The 21,574-nt window shown below is 41.2% G+C and overlaps 1 protein-coding gene across 2 annotated transcripts in view; it reads left to right on the top strand.

Annotated features, from left to right (window-relative positions):
- The window catches only part of LAMP2 (lysosomal associated membrane protein 2), a 39,669-nt gene extending 27,398 nt beyond the window's left edge, over window positions 1-12,271 (top strand). The window contains exon 9 of one of the 2 annotated variants that reach the window (XM_020975107.2): window positions 9,728-12,271. In XM_020975107.2, the coding sequence (XP_020830766.1) occupies window positions 9,728-9,870 (143 nt within the window). In that variant the 3' untranslated portion in view covers window positions 9,871-12,271. Of the gene's footprint in view, window positions 1-4,897; window positions 5,528-9,727 lie in introns of those variants that run through there. The other variant, XM_020975109.2, reaches the window with a different exon arrangement.
- Window positions 12,272-21,574: the final 9,303 nt, after the last annotated feature.

Here is a 21,574-nt window from a genome sequence, read left to right on the forward strand (position 1 = left end):
CTAAAAACAGCACATACTTTTGGGACATCCTATCTATGGAGAGGGAGTGGGGAGAGATTGAGAGATTTGAAGATTGAGAGTTTGAGATTGAGAAACAGATTGAGGAAGGAGGATTGGGAGAGAGAGAGTGAAAAAGAATTTGAGATTGAGAGATTTCCCCAGACACCTACACAACAGTAACCCATGCATGCTAGGTCTAGCTGTAACAGGCCTGTTGAAATGATGGCCGTTTTTTGCCCATCCTTGGCCTTTTACTTGGCACTTTCACTCAGCTGGTAGAGAATTGATCTGGTACTTATTGAGGGCTGTACAGAGCCATAGCACCATGGTGTTCAAACACTTCCTAAAGATGAATTAGACACGTGGTAGCAAAGACTGTAAATTACTACTTTCATCATTTGTCAAGCGTGAAAAGAAATCCAGAAAGTCTGTCGAGAATTCTTAATCTCCAATCGGGTTTTAATGTTGGTGACACAGTAAGGAAAGATAATGCACAGAAGGCTTTGGGCCTTCGATTCCAAACTCAAGCTTTTATAGATCGGAAGCACAGGAGGGAGACGTGGCACTCGACGCGGTTGAACCAAGATTTAGATCTCCAGATTATATACCTGCCTTGTATTTTAAAAATACCTCCAATTACCGCTGTTTTGTAGAAGGGCTGACTTGCAGTTTCATTGACTTTCTTCTTTTATGTGAATCAGTTTATATGTAGCTGTTTCAGCTGTTATTTTGTGTAGCTGTGTGTCCTTTGCACCTTGTGTGTAACTCATTCACACCACAAGGTTGAACTGAATGTCAAATTTGAGGATAGTAAATACCTTCATGGTAACTTACTGATAGTTAAAAGAGAGTTTACAAGAGGAAAAACTGGTCTATGTAAATATTTTCTCATGTGTTTCTGCTTAAAATTGTTTGAACCACTGTCAATTTAACCTGCTTATTGCTTTGCAAAATAAAGCTCTTTTTTCTTTCTTAAGGAAACTTGGTCACATTTTGTTTAAATGGTTCAAGCCAAGACTTCTCACACTGTGTAATTTTCTTTCTAAAGGAGAAACTTGGATACTCTGTTGGTGGAAGTGAGATCAAATTATTTTCTCTCTGGCTCCCACTTCCTTTCCCACCTCCCCTCCCTGTTCATGCTTTCATCATGTTATTGGTGAGTTGCCAGGTGAAGGGAGTTTCTACGTTCCTTATACCAATGGATAAAGTTACAGAGCAGGGAGACTTTGTTGGTGGGAAGGTGTGTATGTGGGGGAGAGTGGGAGGTTAGGGTGTGGTGGACCCTGGGAGTGAGTAGGCTTCTTGGCGTTGAATTTTTTTCCTTTGGAAGTTAGGAGGGGGCAGCATGGTGCAATGGAAGTACTGCTTTATTTAGAGTTAAAACACCCAGGTTCAAATCTTGGCTGTACTACTTCCTGGTTATATGCAAGTTACTCGAACTGTGGGCCTCAGTTGGACTGGAATTCAGAGGTGGGGAACCTCTGAGGTTCCTTCCAGCTCTAAATCTATGATCCCAAATCTCTGAGCCTATCATCTTATGAACCTTTCTAAAACCCAAGGGGTGCTGGTACTGTTCTGCATTCTCTATCTCACCACTTAGGTTTATCAAAAGCCAGAGGCTCTTTCAGGGATTAGTTGTGCTGGTTGACGACTGGACAAAATGAAAACTGGGTTTCTCTTCCAGTATCTAGAGCTTATATCTATCTATCTATCTATCTATCTATCTATCTATCTATCTATCTATCTATCTATCTATCTATCTCTCTCTCTCTATATATATCTATCTATCTATCTATCTATCTATCTATATACATATATCTATCTATCTATCTATCTATATCTATCTATCTATCTATCTATCTATCTATCTATCTATCTATCTATCTATATCTATCTATCTATCTATATATATATATCTTACACCAAAGGTAGCTCTTGGGAGTTTACATAGCTTCTCTTTTGACTTCTAAGGTTGATCATGGGTCTTTAATGTTGAGGGAGCACCGCTTGTCTAGAAGCTCAGGGTAGGTTGGAACCATGAACGTTCTCTGTAAGTGGTCTTCATTTCTGTATTACATGTATAATTGTAATTCACTTCTCAGTTCTTTTTAAAATAATGGAACCCTCAAATTTTGAGATAAGAAAGTTATTATCTCAATAGATCATTTGATCACTGGAGTCATTTTCTCAATAACTCGATTTAATTTTCTCCATTTGGCTCTAACCAAGCCTTTTAGGAAGAGTGACTTCTGACTCTGTACCAACCAGCTGTTTGACTTTGGATAAATCACTTGCCCCTTCGGGTTCTCAGTTTCCCCTTCTGCAAATTGAGAGAGTAGACTAGATAAATGATCTCTTTGCTCCCCCTTCCAGCTCTAAATCTTTGAGTTTTCTTTGGCTCTGCGGGATGCTTTATTTTCATTTAAGTATGAACCACTCAGGGGGCAGCTAGGCGGCACAGTGGAAAGCATCGTGTTCTTGAGTTCAAATCTGGCCTCAGGCACTTACTAGCTGTGTGACCCTGGGCAAGTCACTTCACCCTGTTTGCCTCAGTTTCTTCAGCTGTAAAATGAGATGGAAAAGAACATGGCAAACCATTCCAGTATCTTTGGCAAGAAAACCCCAAATAGGGTCACAAAGAGTCAGACATGACTGAAACAACTGAATAACTATGAACCACTCAAACACTTGAGCATCCTAAACCCTAAGTAGGCTAAGCTATGTAGCGACTCACCCTTTATCTTCTAACATGGTACAACAGGAAAAGGCAGCATCTTCAGTCTCTTACTGTTTTACAGATTGATTATTCCAAAATTTCTTTTCTTCATCTTTCTCCAAGAAGGCCATTTCAGCCCTCTCACTTTCTTTATCACAAACTGTCTGCATCTATCAATAAAATATAATTTTCATCTTAGGTACCAGGATAGAACTGAGCTGGTATCAGGTTATTTTTTTCCAGTTTAAGTGAGAAGACAAATGTCCTGAGAACAGGCTGAGAATGTTGCAAATTGAAGCCATCACACCAAAATGTAATTCTTAATGCTGGTTTCTCAAGCAGAGCTTGGTATTAGAGATGGGCATGTAATTGGTTTGGAGGGATTTGGGGCTTTGTAACAAATTCAGAACAGAATTGTCGCTTCTTTCTAGTTGAGTAACAGGCATATTCCAAGTGTAGGTTTGCATCACAGCAATCATGTTGAAACTTGATTTCTTTAATTGGCTAGCACTTTAAGAGTAACAGTTTGAAGAATCTAGTTAAAACTAGTCCTTAAATCTCAGTCACAAAGCTCTTCTGCCTTGCCCATTTATTCTGTTGGGCCTTTTCTATTCACCTTTGCTCTGTAACTTTGCTTTTTGGAAATGGAGAAATCTGTGCCGCTTTTGTGATTTTAAAATTAACCCCAAAATAAATTTTTTTTTTTGTCTTCTTTTCAGCACTAGGTGGTGTTAAGCCCTCACCAGGTGTCAGGTCATCAAGAGACTTTCAGAATCAAATTAACTTTGATTTAGATTTTGATCTTGTTAAAATAATGGCCTTTCCATTGCTTACAGGACTGCAAAAGTAAATTTGAATTATATTCAATAAAATATTGGATTCTAATGAAGTATTTTCCCCTAAGTCAAGAGCTATTTGAACTTAGTTTTTTTCTTCTAGTTGATGCTTTGTTGCCTGAATTGCCTTTTTGATCCACTTTACTCATTTATGGCTTTTGATGAAAACTCAATTGGTAATATTTGTTAAATTAGGTGTCATTATGAGTAGGATGTCTAATTTGGGAGGAAGACTAATATGAGCTAGGCTCCATTCTGGCACCTCATTTCACCAACAAAGCAAAAGAATTCCGATTGTGTCACAAGTCAGGTCTGGTGCTTAACGACAGGAGAACAGTGAGTGAAGATTTGGGTAAGGTAAGGAGTGGAGAAGATATGGGGCTCAACGGCGTTTCACTGATCTGGTGCCTTTAGTTTATCTGAACATAGATGAGAGGGAAGGCAGTCTTCGAGGTCATGTGCTTGATTTCTAGGAGTGAAGTAGATGATGCCTTCACTCAGCCTATTGCCTCGAGTTTTATCCATAGTTCTAACAAACTTTTTAATGTTTTCCAAGATGAGAGATTAGAAATGGGTGGAAGGGTTGTTAGAAACAAACTGAAGGCAGGGAAAACTGGCAGTTGACAGCCTAATGTTGAAGGAGAAAGGAATTCTCACTGTATAATAGTCAGGCACCATTTTATGTAGGGGCAGAACAGTCCTACAGACCTTAGTGTGCCCACATCTTTGTGTTACAATCCAGGACAATACTTCTTGTTCTCGATAAAAGATCATCTCCCCAGAAAAATTCAGTTCCCATAAATTTCCCCTTTAATAAGGTAGGGAACAGAATAAATGCGTTGTAGAAAGTTTTCCGTCCAAAATGGATGAATTTTTTTTTTAAAGATATGCTGCTTATAGGGCTATGTTTCACTCAGTTATCTGGGAAAATTCACTTAGGTTGAAACAATTTATTCCATAATGAGGTCAGGTAAATTAGCTGAAGTAAAAAACAAGCCCAAGAACAGATGATAAAACACTTCCCTCTTCTCAAGAGGGAAGCAGGGAGAGGAACTGAGGCTATGGAATGTTGGACAAGTGGCCAACATGGTGGTTGTGTCTGTGTTGTTTACCAAAAAAGTGGGGCAGAGTAGGGTCCTACATTTAAACTGTTGTTTAAAAGATAGTGGGGGAAGCACCAAAAAACCCACAAACCAGAAGACATCAATAAAACCTATTTTAAAAATTAAAGTTAAAAAGAAATTGAGTATTCTGACATGATTTGATGATTTTTCATTCACTCTTGATTTTGATTGGTTTTCAGTTATTTTTTTTTCTCTCAAATTTGCCCTTTTTCCACATCTAGCTGAAGACTGCCGTGCAGACGATGACCACTTCGTTGTACCCATAGCTGTGGGAGCGTCATTGGGAGGATTAGTTATACTGGTGCTGTTGGCTTATATTATTGGGCACAGACAGCAGAGTACCGGATATGAGCAATTTTAGCACCTGGATTGACCCTGTCCCAATTTAGCAGCTTGTTTACCACATAATTAAAAGAAAGTGGTTTCTTAAGTGATTATTAGTTCAAGCTATTTTTAGGGAGAAATAACAGACCCAATATTTTAAAAGGGAACATTTCTAATGAAAGCTGTACTATTTATAAAACTGCAAATCAGAATTGTGCTTTCACTGGCCCTTAGATAGGAGCTTGGGTTCCACAGCTCATCTACATTCAGTACTGAAATGAACGCTTCTGCAATCTTAGCCAAGCTTTGATCAGAAGTTCAGGTGCCTTAAACTGTTATGAAGGTGGGCACCATTTGAATAAAATATGTACTTATGTATAAATGAAATGATGGACTTGTTTCCCTGACAGTGTTTTCAATGTATTGATGTCTGAGCTCTTGTGATTAAAGCTTCATTGTCATGCTGTATACTGTTCATTACAATAAATATTGATGATGCAGCCCAAGTGCCCATCAGATATGATCAACCTTTGGTTTTCCATTGAGTAAATAAGAGGTTGCATTCAGAGGAATACATTACCATTATGCTGGCTGCCTTTGTTTAACAGAGACAGCTGTGGGGAAGTGGGGGTGGCTGGGAATACCAAACTTGGACTTGGGATCCTGCTTTTTACTAGTTGTGTGACCTAGGAAAGTCTCCTAACTGCTTTGAGCCTTTCTTTCCCCCTCTAAAATGAGGGCAATTGAACCACTCTCTGCCTCAGTTGAAATGTCAAAGTTTTGGAAACCTCAGGACCTTAAAGAAATGTCAGCTGAGACTATTCTAGGTTAACGAGAAGATACCCTAGTAAGGATGAAGCTAGCCTTACTACCTTGCCCTACAAAATCCCACCCAGCAGGCCGAGCAAAGCATGAGAATGGCTATTCCTAAAGAGCTGGTTTCTCTAGGATACCTTCATTTGCCCTTTTTAGTACTGTGAATTGGGAGAGTGCAAACACATTTTTACTAAAAATGGGTTTCTTCCTTGAAGTTTTGCCTTTGCCTGGTCAGTGTTGGTAGACAATAGAGCCTAACATGCACTGTTTAGACCAGGGCTTCTTAAACTTTTCCTACTCGCACCCCTTCAGCACTTCTTAAACTGAGTCGTGACCCCACACGGGGTCATATGACCCACAGTTTAAGAAACACTGGTTTAGACCGCAGCTGGAGTTTTGTATTCAAGTCTGGGCTGGAGGATGGTGGAAAGCCTTGAATCCATGTTATATAAGGATCAGGTGAAGGAATTGGGAAGATTTAATCTGCAGAAGTGACGAGAGCTGTCTTTGAGAATTTGAAAAGGCCATCATTGGGCAAAAGGGAATACGTTTGCTATTTGGATCCAGGGAGCAGAAGAACCAGGGGCAGGGAGGGAAAGATGCAAAGAGTCAAAGTTAGGCTTTGTGTCAGGGAAAACTTCCTAGCAGGCTGTCCAAAAGTGGAAAGGGTTGTGTTGGGGGAGGGATGTAGTGGGGGCAGGCCTCTGAAGGTCTTCCTATGAGATAGGGAGATAATTACACTTGTCAGGTAGTGAGTTGGAAGGATTACCTGAGATGGCTGGGGAGGTCTCTTCTAACCCTGGCATTCTGTGATAATTGTATTTCTTTCCATTTACTTGGGTGATCTCTAGCGGATTAAAATTAGTTCAAGGTTGCTTGTTTTCCTTGGGCACTAAGCAGTTACTGGAGGGAGACCCTCTCCCTGCTATCCCCAAACCTAAGCAGCCATACTCTAGCTGCTTAAAGATCTGAGATAAAGGCAGGGTGGGGTGTTGGCTGGGTGGAGCTAGAAGCTCCTGATGCTGAAATAGGCTGGAATATGTCCCCTTACTAAGTATCTTCCCTGAATGCAAGAGGCAGCACAGTGTGGTGGGCAGACTCTTGAATTAGGAGGCAGCCCAGAAATTTGGCATGACCTTGGGGAAATGCCTTCCTCCTCAGGGATGTGACTTCCTCCTCTGTAAAAAGAAGGGGGACAGGGCGTGAAGTATATGAATTTTCTCTTTCGAAGAGAGTAGATGTATGTGTTTGACAAACAGCAGCATGTTGAGTTGGGAAGAGATACACTTTGACTTGGTTTACCATTTTATTAATATCTATTTTAATAAGTGGGAAGATACTGGCCTGTTTTCAGAAAATTGTAGCTATTTTGATCTTTTTTTGGTTTAGTTTTCTATCTAAGACATTAGCAATAAAGAATTGCTTATCATTTTACTAATTGATTATTGGTTCAGCATCTCATTCAGTCTTCCTCAGTGAAGGGCAGGAGGTGCTATAATTCTTTTTAATAATTTATTGAGAGTCACACTGCAGACCAAGACAGAGTCCTTTAGCATCTGCCTTTCTAATTAAAATGTAAGTTGAGGCTATGAGTTTAAAATAGCAAGGAGCAGAAGGGAAATGGCAAATGTATTACCTGTGTATAAGCTACCTTATGTGTCCCTGGTTTTTTCTTAGTTATGTTATCGGTGTTTGGGTGAAATTCATTTCAATTCAACAAGCATTTATATTTTTAAAAAAAATTTAGCAAAGGAAATCTATTATATTAAAATATGGTTGTCAGTAAAAAAAAAAAAAACCCGAGTACACTGCTGCCGTGTTAATGACCCTTGGCCCAGGGCCTAGATCCCTGCCAGGGACCTCAGGGGCCATCTAGTTCAGCCCTGTGATGAAAGAGATGGACCAACGGAGGTTATTCAACCCCCCTGCAGAACCCCTCTTATGTCCTCTGTGATATGACAGTTCGGCACTGGAATGTCCCTCAGTGTTGGGCCCTACTGAGAATCCCCAAAGTTCAGAAGTGGGAGCAGGGAAGGGTAGCTGCAAAGAGGCCCACTGAGGCTTTGTGTCAGGGCAAACTTCCTCACAGTTGAGGCTGTCCAAAAAAGGAATGGGCTGCCTAGAGAGTGGCGAGGCCCAGCTCTCTGGAGGTCGTCCCGCCAGCTTGTCTGACCACACTTGTCCTGTATTTGGTCCGGGGGGAGGTGGTTAAGGTTAAGAATCACTCAAAGAAGATGACCCACTAGTTTCAGCTTTTACATGATTAAAAAACAAACAAACAAACATTGGGCATGTTGCCCTTCCTGTCAGTACTATAGTCACTACAAAGTGCTGCAGTGTTTGATAGCTTTGTGTAACAATAGCACACTGGGGCCCAGTTGGAACACTGGCCTCATCTCTCATAGGACATTGCCTTCTGACAATGCCTTTTAGGTACTTTAACTGAAAGTATCTGTGTATCCCATGACACTTATCGAGTAGTTACTACACATATGACCTGTGCCCTGTATTGGCCATATAAAGATGAAAAGCAACACAGCCCCCTCAAGGATTTAAACTCAAAATAGGTGCATTATGATAATAATCACTTTTTAAGGTTTGCAAATTGCTTTATATACATTATCCTCACAACACTGCGAGGAAGATACTATTATTATCCCGCCTTTACAGGGAGGTAAAGTAATTTGCCTGAGGTCACACAGCTGTTAAATTTCTGAGGCAGTTTTTGGAATTCTGGTCTTCCTGATTCCACGTCAAGCACACTGCCCACTATACCAAAGCGTTTATAAGAAAGGAAGAAAACGAGGCAGATCTCAATTTTAGCTGATAGGAATTAGGGCAGATTTCATGGAGGACGTATTCCCTGGGCTACGCTTTGAAGAAAAAAATTCAGCAGCAGGAGATGGGGAGAAGGTATGGTGCAGGGATATGAGATAAGAAAGGACAAATTCAAGAAATGGCTAGTAGTCATAGGGTCCTAGATCTAGAGTGTTAAGGGACTTCAGAGGCCAAGTCCAACACTCACAGATGAGGAAACTGAGGCACAGAGAAGTTGGTTATTTGACTTACTCAGGATCACACAGCTAGTGATTGAGGCAGGATTTGAACTCAGGTCTCTCTGACTCCAAGTCTGGGCCATCTCTATTACATCATACTGCCAAGTTTGTCTAAAACGTAAAATACAAGAGAGGAAGTAGCATAAAATAAGTCCTGGAAGGCAAAATCGTGCCAGATTGTGGAGGGCCTTCAGTGCTCCATTAAGGAGTTTGAAATCAACTGAGTCAGCAATCCAACGTGGCTGGATACATTCACCCACTACCCACCTGGTCAAAACTGGTCAGAGTGGCAATCCTTGTGTAAATAAACCTAAATCTTGTCTTTTCCAAGTTTCTCTCTTACAGGAGCTCTTATTTTGAACCCTCGTGTTGTCCCTGTGTTGTATTTTGGTGGGGGCCATGGTGGGTAAGGAAATGAAGTGTAGGTGATGAGTCTGTTCTCCAGTGTCTGTCTGGCAGAAACAGGGCGCTGGCCAACGTGAGCTAAGCAAAGCTTTTGTATGCATATCCACTTGAAATCACCCTTTCCGCCTAGTGGAGACTTGGTTTTGGTGGAACTTGTGTGTTTTTTGATTTGGTTCGGTTGGTTTTGGGAAGGGGGGGGCAGGCAGGGGTGGATGCGGGAGGTGGGGAATGGGACAGAACCAACCAGAATTGGAGATTAGTTTTTCTTTGTGATAAGGGCGGGCAGATGAACCACCAGAGCAAATGGAATGACCCGATTTGAGAAAAAGGGAAAGGCGGCAAGGTCGTTAAAGATTAATCTCAGCGTATTTGCTCCTGGCTTAATTGCTCAAATGCTTAGGTTCTTTACTAATATCCTTTCCCTGCTTTCTGTTTGTTCTTTTTCAACAGCCCAAGAATGCTTTGCTGACTCTGACCTGAACTTTCTTATTCCAATCGCAGTGGGTGTGGCCCTTGGCTTCCTTATAATTCTTGTCTTTATCTCCTATATAATTGGAAGAAAGAAAAGCCACACGGGCTATCAGTCTGTGTAATCACTTCATCCTTCATTGGCTTTCATTTCTAGCCAACCAAAGTAATGTGTTTGCTACATAGTTCAGTAGTTTGTTGTTGTTGTTTTAGTTAAAATTTCTTCCCTACCGTGAGCTACTAGCCAGCTTTAGTATAAGTGAGCCTTGTCCAAAAGCAGATGGGTTCTTTCTGTCCAAGCTGGAATGTAATTACAGAAGGAAAGATTTACTCCTTAAAATATTATCTCGTATGGATCCTGTGGATGGATGTATTCGCCAGTATTGCAGAGCCCAAATGCATGACTCTCGGCCAATCTAAATGGGGTTCACCCAACGTGCTAGAGGCCTTCTGGCTCTCAACATTAGGCGACACCATCACTTATCCCTCATTCTTGCTGGATACTCAGCCCACCTCCTTTTCCAATCCTCCATCTGTTTCATTTTCTCTTTTTCCCAGCTTTGTGCATGTAATTCATCGCTCACAATGTGCTGTGGCCCATTTATACCCACTCTGTGTCTGTCTCTCTGTTCCCCTTTGGTTGACCCTCAATTCTGATTCCTTGGAGATTGGTTGATTACACGCTTCACTATCATAGCGTATCGGTATTAAGAAGATGGGGTTTCATTTCAGGGAGAAGCTTGGAGTCATTGAAAGCTGGCACAATTTTCCAAATTTGATCCAGGGGCTTAATTGCAGATTTAAGCTCTTAAGTCAGTTTCTCAACAGGCATTTTATTAAGCACTTACTATGTGTCAGGCAATGGTACTAGGCTAGTGATGCAAAGAAAGGCAAACAAACTAGTCCGTGCCCTCAAGAAACTCATATTCTAATGGATTATATAGCGCTAAGGACAGAAGGGACCTTCAAGGTCATTGAGCCCAACCTTTTCATCTTACTGATTTTGAGAATACTTAAGCCCACAGAGAGGAAATGAGCCAGTGTGGGATGGTATAAAGAAGACTGGATTTGGCATCAGGGGAGGTGGGTTCAAATCCTACCTCAGATACTAGCCCTGTGTACTTGGACCAAATCATTTCACTTTTCTAAGCCTCAGTTTCCCTGTGTGTAAAATGAGGGGGCTGTATCTGATGATCCCATAAAGTGAACATTTCATGGTTCTGCTTAAATCTTGCTACTTTTCCCAACACACTTTGACACTCCCCTCTCCACAATGAACAGGAATGCTGTTACAGAATTAAGTTACTGCAGGAAGAAATGGAATCTTGTCAGTTTCATTGGTGTTGGACTTTAAATTTGGTTCATGACAATGATTCCTTCCCCACCCCCAAGAAGATCATTGCTATTTTTCCATTAATGGACCATTGGCCACTATATTATGATTGATAGCAAAAGTCTGGCTATTTTCTTTCTTACTATGATGTTAGCTGTTTATTATTATTTTAAACTAAATATTATATTGATTTATTACTACATTCTCTAACAAGAAAAAGCATGCCCTATTGAAGATGGAATAAATTGATTATCTCATACTTGACCCCTGGGCAGAACAATGAATAAAGAATGATCTTTGTTGGTTTTTTAGGCAGTCTGTTTCCCTGGAACCCCAGCTTACTCAGAAAGCTGAGTCCCCTTCTTTCTATTTATACAGTGGTTCATGTGTATATAATTCTACATGTCCAAATAGTTGTTTCATTAAGAGCCTTTTTTTTTTTTGCATGTGTTTTGGTTTCTTTTCTCTAAGCAGCTAGTGCTAATTCCAGGGATGACATGTACTCTAGACTGTCCTTGTTCGGGGTCCAGCTGACCTGGAAATTTGTTTCAGTTGATAGATATCCCTGCAGTAACCCTGTTTGGCTCCAGCCTTGGGGGTAAGGTACTCCCAGCCCCATATTTGCTTTACTGGTGGATAATTACCTCATCCCTATAAGTTTCCCTTGCTTTATCCTCACAATGGGCCTGTGATCTCACTCCTGCTATTTTGTATAGAACACATCCCTTTCACATCTTCTTGGACTGTGCAGCTCTTGTCTATATCCTGCCATAAATCCCCAACCACATGCAGATTTGTAGAGCTTTGGATGCTTCTTTAAATGTACTCTCCATTCTAGCGACACTGGCGCAAGGTTTCATTTCCCACCCCCAAGCCTTTGCATCTGCTGTCTACCGTGTCTAGAATGCGCTCCCTCCTCACCTTTGCCTCTTGGAATCCCAAGCTTCCTTCTAAGCACAACTCAGGTGCCACCTGAGGCCTTTCCTGATGCCCCCAGTTGTAGCACTCTCCCCTTCCTAAAATTACTTTGTATATAACTTCCTTTTTATCTGTGTCCATGTTACCTCCTCCCAGTAGAATGTACGCTCCTTGGGGGCAGGGACTGTTTGTTTTTTCATCTTTGTATCCCCAGTGCTTAGAACAGTACCTGGCACACTGTAGGTACTTAATAAATGTTGAATTGAATTATGTCACATTGGATTGTTTCATCTCTCTGGGCCCCAGTTTCCCATTCTGTAAAATGTGGGAGTTGGACTGCATGACCTTCAAGGACTCTTTCAGATCTAAATTAGTGCTAGCAAGACTGCTTTGCATGTCTATCAGTAGCACAGGGAGGATGTTTGTTTTACCCAGATAACCTCTCTGTGGGTAATTCAGGACCGAAAAAAGCCCCAAAGATGTCTCCATTGGGCTTTCTCTTGGTTTAAAGACAGTATTGCACTTTCCCTTTTATTTAAGTCCGAAACTACCTCTCAGCACAATACATACACAGTCGCCTTTTTATTTCCACCATTAATCAGTTCTAAAAACATTTGTCAACTGTTGAGGTTATGGAAATGGTTTCTTCCTCTGCTAAAAAACCTCAGTTTCTCAGGCATCTTTCTGTGCTACTTTGCTTGGCTTATGCCCTTTAAAGGCCTACTTCCCAATTTAGAACAAAACATTAGCTTGTTTAATTATATCTCCTTTAGAGCACTGTAGCTATGGCTTACTGATTTCAGCATCTGTCTTGCCAGTGTATGGATATAAAGAATTTTTCTCTCGGAAGCCTCCTTTTGAGAATGTTTCCCAAGTGGAAGATGCTAAGGGTTTTGGTCAACATGATAGCACTGTTTCAGCAAATATACGTGACATAGGTGCCCTAGAAACATGATTAATCAAATCGTCTTTTGATGTTGATAAAACTTTTAAAAATGTGTTTGGATACTGGATATCATATTGTTTGCCTTTTCAGTGGGAGGGGGAGAGACTGGAGGGAGGGAGAGAATTTGGAACTTAAAATTTAAAAAATGAACATTAAAAATTCTTTTAAAAATGAATTGATGCTTTAAAAACATTTTTATTGATGCCTTGTTTTTATACCACAGTGATTTCTAGATAGACCCCTTTCCTCCTCCTCCAACCCCAATCCAGTGTCTCTTGTAACTAACCATTATATTTGATATCATATGCCACATTACAAACTCAGAATCCTCCACTTCTCCAATGAAAGAAGGGAAATGATGCTTTTTCTTTTTACATCACAGTCATTTTTGGATATATTACTTACCCCATCCTCACCCCCAGACCCATGCAGTGAACCTTCCCTTGTAATAAAGAAAAATTGTTAAGTAAAATCAACTGATACCGTGACAAAGTTCTAACAGAGTACGCAACAGACTGCACCTATAATCCCCCACTTCTCCAATGAAAGAAAGAAGGTACATTTCCTCATTGCTTCTCTTGGGCCAAGATTTTACCTTGAGAATTAAAGCCTACTTTAAAAAAAAAAAGAAAAGAAAAAGTCATACTCAGGAAATTATCATAGATACATCCCCAAATATTGAATTTTTATTTAGAAATTGTGATCTTTTTTTAGAGACTTCAGAACAGGAACTCTCTGTTAGGTATCTCAGCTTCATTTTAGATAGAAACTAGTAGATAGTGTAGCTTTTTCTTTTAATCATATCTCACCAAATAGGATTGAACCAGAACAGGATGGAAACTTGAGGCCTTTCCTATCCCTGCTCCCACCTCTAGGTCATGAGGTTTGAAAAGTGTTCAGCTCTGTTCAACTGGTTCATTTTGACTCCAATGACATAATACTGGTTTACAAGGCTATAGATGGGTCTTTGACATCCAGTTGGTTTTGCAGCCAGACTTAGTTAGAGGGACGGGTGGCCCTATTACTAAAATCTTTGGATACATGTGTCTATCTGCTAAATTTAGCCAAAGTGTACCATAGTCAGGCACTTTGATTGGCTATTTGTGGCACTAGAACAAAGGATACAAATGCCATGTTTTTCTTGAGCAGCTCTGGGTTCATCACGTTGGGTAATTTTGTGTTTATTCCACGTGCTGATCTTAGTCTAATCTAAGTCAAGTGGATTCATGGAGCCTCCCATAACAGGCCTAACCCGTGGTTTATCTTTAGAGAGAGACATTTCAGAACCTTAGTCCAGACCAGGAGGCCCACATTGCCATGGAAATACCAGGCATGCAGTCTAGAAATAAAAACACAAACCGAGACTGGACTCATATCAACTCTTCTCGACCAGTGTGGTTTCAGGTAATAACTGTCTTCGTGGATGCTCTTGAATACCATTGTTTCAATTCATTCTGTTCAGAGAAAGGTTGGGGGACTCAAGGTTTACTTCCTTTTATCTTGAGTAATCTCCTTACCACAAAATGTTTATATACAAATGCATACATATTTACAATAAGTAACAAGGTTGTCTAAATCACTAATTATTTACATATGGGGAGAAGAAATTTCAGTTGGAAGCCCATTCATGGTTTTTGTATTTTGGAGTCTCATTAAAGGTGAAAGAGTTCATGTCATGTAGAATGACAACGTTTCATTCTAGGAAGCTACATGAAATTGTAAGAGACTTGAACAGCTTTTAGATGAGAAAAGAAAGGGAATACCCATTGCACCCAACTGGGATTCAATGGAGCTTTTTTTTTTTTTTGCCTTGGCCTTTAGTCAACTCCATACCACACTGCAAAACCCATCCTCCACTCGGTCCTGCTCCCACCCAACTTGAAGTTCCAGCCTGGCTTCTTTGAAGTCCAAAGGACACTTTGCAAGGTGAGGGTGGGGGCTGCTTAAGAAGCCAACATCAAAGAAGCATTTTAAGGTTACTGTAGCATGGGGTGATTATATATATGGTCTTCTGACTTGGAGAAAGGTAATATTTTTTTATAATCATTGGGTAATGATGGCGTGCGTGTTTTTTCTTTTTTAATAAGTTTACTTTGATGTTTGGCATTTTCTCAGTATTGTAGTGGTGATTTAAGTGCTGAGATTGTTTTTGAGTTTCTGTACTTAGAAATCTGGGGGAACCCAGTAGTCAAAGGATGTGAATAAAAAGTTCTCAAAGAAAGAATTGTAAACTATTAACAGTCATATGAAAAATTGCCCCAAATCACTAATAATAAAAAATGCAAATAAAAACAACTGCGATTTCACCTCTCACCCTGAAAATTTGGCAAGGATGACAGAAGATGGAAATAGTCAATGTTGGAGGGGCCTGATGGAAGACATGCATCGTTAGTGGAGTCACTGTGAAGTTGTCATATCATTCCAAGAGAGCAAATTGGAATTATACTTAAAAAAAAAAGGAAGTGTCTACCCGGGGATGGGGAGTATATACGAGGGGGGGGGGGAACCTGTGGCCTTCTAGGTGCAGCCTTTTGACCCCTGCATTTGACCCAGAGATGCCATTGCTAGGCCAAGGAGGTCAAAGACAGAAAGAAAGGTCCCATATGCACCAAAATATTCATAGCACTACTTTTTGTGGTGGCAGACATCTGGAAACAAAGGTGTCCTTTGATTAGGGAATGGGTAAAGAAATTGTAGTACCGCCTGGCACATAGTAAGCGCTTAGTAAATGTTTATTGACTAACATGAATGTAATGGAATATAATGGCACCATGAGTAATGATAAATATGAAGAATTCAGAGAAGTAAGGGAAAACTTAAATAACTGAAGCAAAAGGAAATGAGCAGAATCTGAAAAACCACATTCTTAATGATTATAATGATGTTAATGGAAGAATTTTTAAAAATTGGATACGGTGTAATTATAATGAACAAGTGTGATCCTGGAAAGGAGTTGAGAGAATGTACTTATCTCCCTCCGTTAAAAGGGGTGGGGCCTATGGGTATAGAATACTATATGTGTGTTGGTTAGTGTTGCTTACCTGAACTTTATGTTGTTTTGTTACAAGGACTGGCTTGCTAGACAGAGGAGGGGAGAAGGTTTGTTCAGAAACAAATGTTATAAAGGAACAAAAGATATCAATAAAAATTTTAAAGAAAATAAAGAATCTGGGGTCACGTTTAACTTTTTTTTTCCCTTTTGTCTGCTGCCACTGTGTGTGTGTGTGTATGTGTATGTGTAAGAATGGTTGGTTTAATTTTGAGTATCCTTGTTTCAAGCGTGTGAAAGGAATGGAAGAAATCTTAGCATATGTTGTATTTGTGGTAAGAGATGTATCTTGAAAAAGAAACACCCAGTTGGCACAGCATCTCTTCTGCCTTTTGGAAGAGAGGTGGTGGACTATAGATGCTGAATGAGGCATACATTTTCGGACATGACAGGTATTGAATTGTTTTGATTAATTGTACTTCTTTATTACAAAGAAAAGAAGGGTTCTACGGGGGGCAAGGCAGGTTAGTCATTGCAAAGTGAGAGTGATTAAAAAAACATTAAAAACATTTACCCTCCTCAAAAAAAAAAAAACCTTATGAGGAGAGACCTCTATTTAAGAGTACCCAGTTCCCCACATTAAAACTATGCAGTTATTTGGAGTAGGAGCATGGATTTAGAGCCAGAAGTAAGCTTAGAGGCCATGGGGTTCAACCCTCAAGGAACCTCAGACTGAGCAAGGTTAAGTGACTTGCTCAGGTTCACACAGCTAGTAAATGTCGGAGGCAGGATTTGAACCCAGGGCTTCCTGCCTCTAGCACTCTCCACTATGCCACGATGTCTCTTGCTCCTATGTGGTCCCCGTATCCCTTTATATTGTGCTCCACACAGACCACCTGTTTTTTTGTTTGTTTGTTTTATATAGGTAAGGGCTATTTGAGCTATAATTAAGGTTCTTTTTAGCAAGTCACCCTTTTGACAAGCTTGTCCTACCTGGGATCATTTTTTTATTTTTTATTTTACAGGGCCATTTAAGAAAAATTATATTGAACTTATCAAACACTAAATAAAATGAGCATTTTCATAAAGGAGAACAGAAAAAGATTTTACTGTGTGCTTTTCTTTTAAAATATATAATAAAATCAACATAGAACTTTCAAAGCTGTCATGCTTGTCTGTATCCTTCTGAATTTCCTCTTCTGTGTATTTTTTTAATGACCCTCTTTTCTTTCTTTAGGCAATCCCATCACTCATTCCCCTCTCTCTCCCATCTCTGCTGTTCCATTGGGGGAAAAAAGGGAGAAAAATCAAACCGTTGCAGTAAATATATGTGGTCAAACAGAACAAATCTCCATATCGGCCAGGGCTGAAAATGTCTGTTTTACTGTGTCCCTTGAATCCATCATCTGTCTCCCTGTCAGGAGGTATCCACTGTCCTCTGGAAGTGGTGCTTGGTCATCACACGACCAGCTTTCTTAAGTCTTTACAAATCGTTTTTCTTTACAATGTTGTTATTGTAGAGGTTATTCTGGTTCTGCTGACTGCACTCTGCATCAATTCATACAAGTCTACCCAGGATAGTTGTTGGGTATCTAGAGTTTTAAGTGCTTTAAGAAACTTAAATGGGGGGGGGGGGAGCAGCTAGGTGGTGCAGTGGATAGAGCACCAGCCCTGAAGTCAGGAGGACCTGAGTTCAAATCTGGCCTCAGACCAAACACTTGACACTTACTAGCTGTGTGACCCTGGGCAAGTCACTTAACCCCAATTGCCTAAAAAAGGGGAAAAAAGAGCAAAGAAAGAAAGAAAGAAACTAAATGGTCTCCTTCTTAAGCCTAGACTGATCTCCTCTCTGTCTTAAAGTGAAGCAAAGGTGTAGGACTCAGTGCCCCAGCTACACAGTCCTGAGCCTCACTCCAAGGTCTGGGGCATTTTTAAAGTGTTCTCCTTAAACGCTCACCAATACCTTTGAAGTCCCTGAGGTCATAGTGTCCACACCTATAGAACCATCCATAAATCTTCAAACTCTTTCACTTGTACAAGACTAAACCTCTGTGTCTAATTATAGGACTTTTAAAGTGCTTTGAAATCTGCTATTTATAAGTACCAAAGAGACAGATACAAAGAGTCATGGGGATCCAGAGGAGGGAGAGATCACATATGTTTGGGAAAGAGGTCAGTCATTTCATGAGATGACCTTTGATATTTTGACAGGCCAGAGGAGGGCAACCCAGGCAGCACAAATAACATAAGCAAAGGAGAAGAGGTGGGATTGCATAGAATTCGGTTCAGGACTCAAAAGTAGTCAAGTTTGGCTGGGACACAGGGTCAGCTAGAGCTTGGAGACCCCTGACCCACCTGGTTTAAAAGTTTGAACCTTACATGGTACACACTAGGGCATTTGTGGAGCTTTTTATTTTTTTTTAAATCAGAGTAGGGACTTAATCAGACCTGTGTTTTTTATGATATTAAATTGGATGGGTTGCAGGGGAGGGAAAAAGGAGAAAGAGTGACTTGGGTTTGAAAGACAGTGAGAAAAGCTAGATTTGAACTTTCCAGAGAGATCACTGTCCGCTATAGATATGATTGTGATGGGACTTGGTGGCTTCACCAAGGGGGAGAGTTAGGGACAAAACTGGGAAGGTCACCAGAGTAGAGCATGGAGAGGGAAAAGGACAATGTCACAACCTTGAGCAATGCCACCATTTAGTAGGCGGGAGGAGAATGAGTCAGTGTTACCCAAGCCATAGAGGAGACTTTGCCCAAAGAGAAGGCGCCCATCATTGGACTGGGAGACTAGGGAGTGGTTTTTTTTAATCCTCTGAGCCATTTCATGATGAGCAGGATGCTTTCAGAAAAACCTAGAAAGACTTGCATGGGGTGATGCGAAGTGAAATGTACTGTGCACAAAGTAACAGCAGTATTGTAAGATGATCAGCTGTGGATGACTTAGCTCAGGGGTGAGGAACCTGCAGCCTCGAGGCCACATGTGGTCCTCTAGGTCCCCAAGGGTAGCCTTTTGACTGAATCCAAACTTCACAGAATGAATCCCCTAAGTAAAAGGATTTGTTCTGTAAAACTTGGACTCAGTCAAAAGGCTGCACCCAAGGACCTAGAGGGCCACATGTGGCCTTGAGGCCGGCTGCATGTTCCCTAACCCTTACTTAGCTGTTCTCACAATACAACAATCCAAGACAACTCTGGAGGACTTATGATGGAAAATGGTGTCCATCCCCAGAGAAAGAACTGATGGAGTCTGAATGCAGATTGAAGCTCACTTTTTTTCTTACTTTCTTCATTTTTCTTGAGTTTTTTTTTTGTCTATATTTTCTTTCACAACATGACTATTATGGATGTGTTTTTGCATGACTACACATGTGCAGCCTATATCGTACTGCTTGCCTTCTCAATGGGGGTGGGGATGGGGAGGGAAGAAGGGAAAGAATTTGGAAGTCGGCGTTTTGAAGCCGAATGTTAAAAATTGTTTTTACGTGTAACTGGGAAAAAAAGAAAAAGAAAATACTAAAAGAAAATCCTCTGAGCCATTTCAGTGGAATAATAGTGCTATAAGCCAAACACAAGGCACCAAGGAGTGACTCAGTGGGAGGAAGTGAAAGGAGTGAGAGTTGATTCATCAGGAAGTCAGACCGTGGAGGAAAAAGGAGAGTGGTAATGAAGCCTAATCAGTAGGAAAAGGAGAGGCCTGTGGGGTTCCAAGGCCTAACCTGATTCTCCTCTCTGTAGCTCAGGAAGCTGGAGGCTTGGTTTGGAGTTTCATTTCTATCTCCTCAGCTTCACTATGGCCAGCATAGGGGGTGGCGCCTTGTTATAAGCAGCAATTTTCCACCCTGAGTTTCTCATTACTGTCCTTTCATTTCTTGCATGGATTGGGCCTTTTAATAGCACTAACCACTCACTTTATTATAATAGCACTTAGTAATCATGTTATCACAAAGGAAGATAGAATAATAAGAGAGACAGGCTTAATAGAAAGAACCACATGATGCCCATCAATTGAGAATGACTGGGGGGAAAAAACTGTGGGATGCAAATGAACAAGAAATGGAACAAAAGGAGGGATTCAGAGAGAAATCGGAACATTTGCATGAACTGTTGCAGAGTAAAAGAACAGAATGCACAATAAATCCAAGGATGGAAATGAGAGGGTCACTGGGGGAAAGTGGAAATCCACGTCATCTGGAAGAGAGATGACATCATTCATGTCAAAAGCAGATATTGAACCCAGGTCTTCTCGGTTCTTAGGTGCTCTCATTCTCTCTCTGCCTCTATCTGTGTCTATTTCTATCTCTCTGTCTCTGTTTCTCCCCCCTTCCCTCTCCGTTCTCACTCTGTCTCTGTGTCTCTGTTTCTGTCTCTGTCTCTCCCTCTCCTACCTCCAACCCTCTCCATTTCTCTGTCTTTCCCTCTCCTCCCCCCATCTTTCTCTTCCTCCCTCCCTGTGTCATTCTCTCTTTGTGTATCTCTGTCTCTCTCCTCCTTCCCTCTCCATCCTCTGTCTCTCTCCTGTCTCTGTCTATCCCTCTCCATCCCTCTTTCTCTTTCCCTCTCCTCCCATCTCTCTTCCTCCCTCCCTGTGTCATTCTCTTTTTGTGTCTGTCTCTGTTTCTATTTCTCTCCCCCCTCTCTGTCTCTGTCTCTCTTTCACCCTCCCCCCTTCTTTCTCTCTCTGTCTCTATCTCTCCTCCCCTCTCTCTCTCTTCCTCACTATCTGCCTCTGTCTGTCTGTCTGAGTCTGTCTCTTTCTCTCTCCATAGATTTGTCAAGACTCAGCCTCTCTCTACAGAATTGTCTTGTAAGAAGGACGAAAGAAATGCCTTTACTTTTAGTTTACATAATTCTACTTGAAGTCTGTGTGAGACACAAGTCAAGTGTGAGGCACCCCTTTTCCTAATGTAGATTGAAGCCCCTCTCCCTGTTAGCAGCTCTTCTGCATGAATTGTTGTGGCCAGAAAAAATGCATTGCCTCTCCCTCGGTCTCTGAGCTTGGCTAAGGTTTGTACTCAGACAACACACACACAGGCTGTAGCAAGCAGACTCCTAGTGAGTATTTGATTGGATTGGTAGGACTCGCCAGGTCTGCTGCTGTGGTCTAGCCTCAGGACCCTAGGATAGGCGCCATAATAAGGCATCGAGGCAGGACTTCTGTGGAAGAGGATGAACCGTTAAAAGACAGGGAGTCCCAAACCCCATTTCCCTAGCAGGGTCCAGAAAAGTTGCTTAATCTAATTAAAAGCCAAATCTTGAGATGAAAGTGGTGGCTGCGTGGCGCCCTTCCTCTACCCCCATGAAACTAACTGGTCTGCCCTAAGGTGGCTTCAGTGATCTCACAAGAGCCATTAGCAATTCTTCCCAAAGCAGGTTCTTGGGGCCCTTCCAGTGCCAGAGTGGTGGTTCTAAGAGTTAAGACGGAGTCTAGAAAGATGCAAGCCTTGTCTCAGGGAAGTGAAAAGCTTCCTTTTGGGACCCCAACTGGCCCAAACCATGAGGGCATGTGGAACTATCATGGCCTGGAGAAAGCTGAGAGGAAATGGGCAACTTTTTTTTTTTTGGCAAGGCAATGGGGTTCAGTGACTTGCCCAGGGTCACACAGTTAGTGAGTGTTATGTGTCTGAGGCTAGATTTGAG

The sequence above is a fragment of the Phascolarctos cinereus genome, unplaced genomic scaffold (genome assembly GCF_003287225.1).
Source record: "Phascolarctos cinereus isolate Bilbo 61053 unplaced genomic scaffold, phaCin_HiC Scaffold_8;HRSCAF=390, whole genome shotgun sequence".
NCBI lineage: Eukaryota > Metazoa > Chordata > Mammalia > Diprotodontia > Phascolarctidae > Phascolarctos > Phascolarctos cinereus.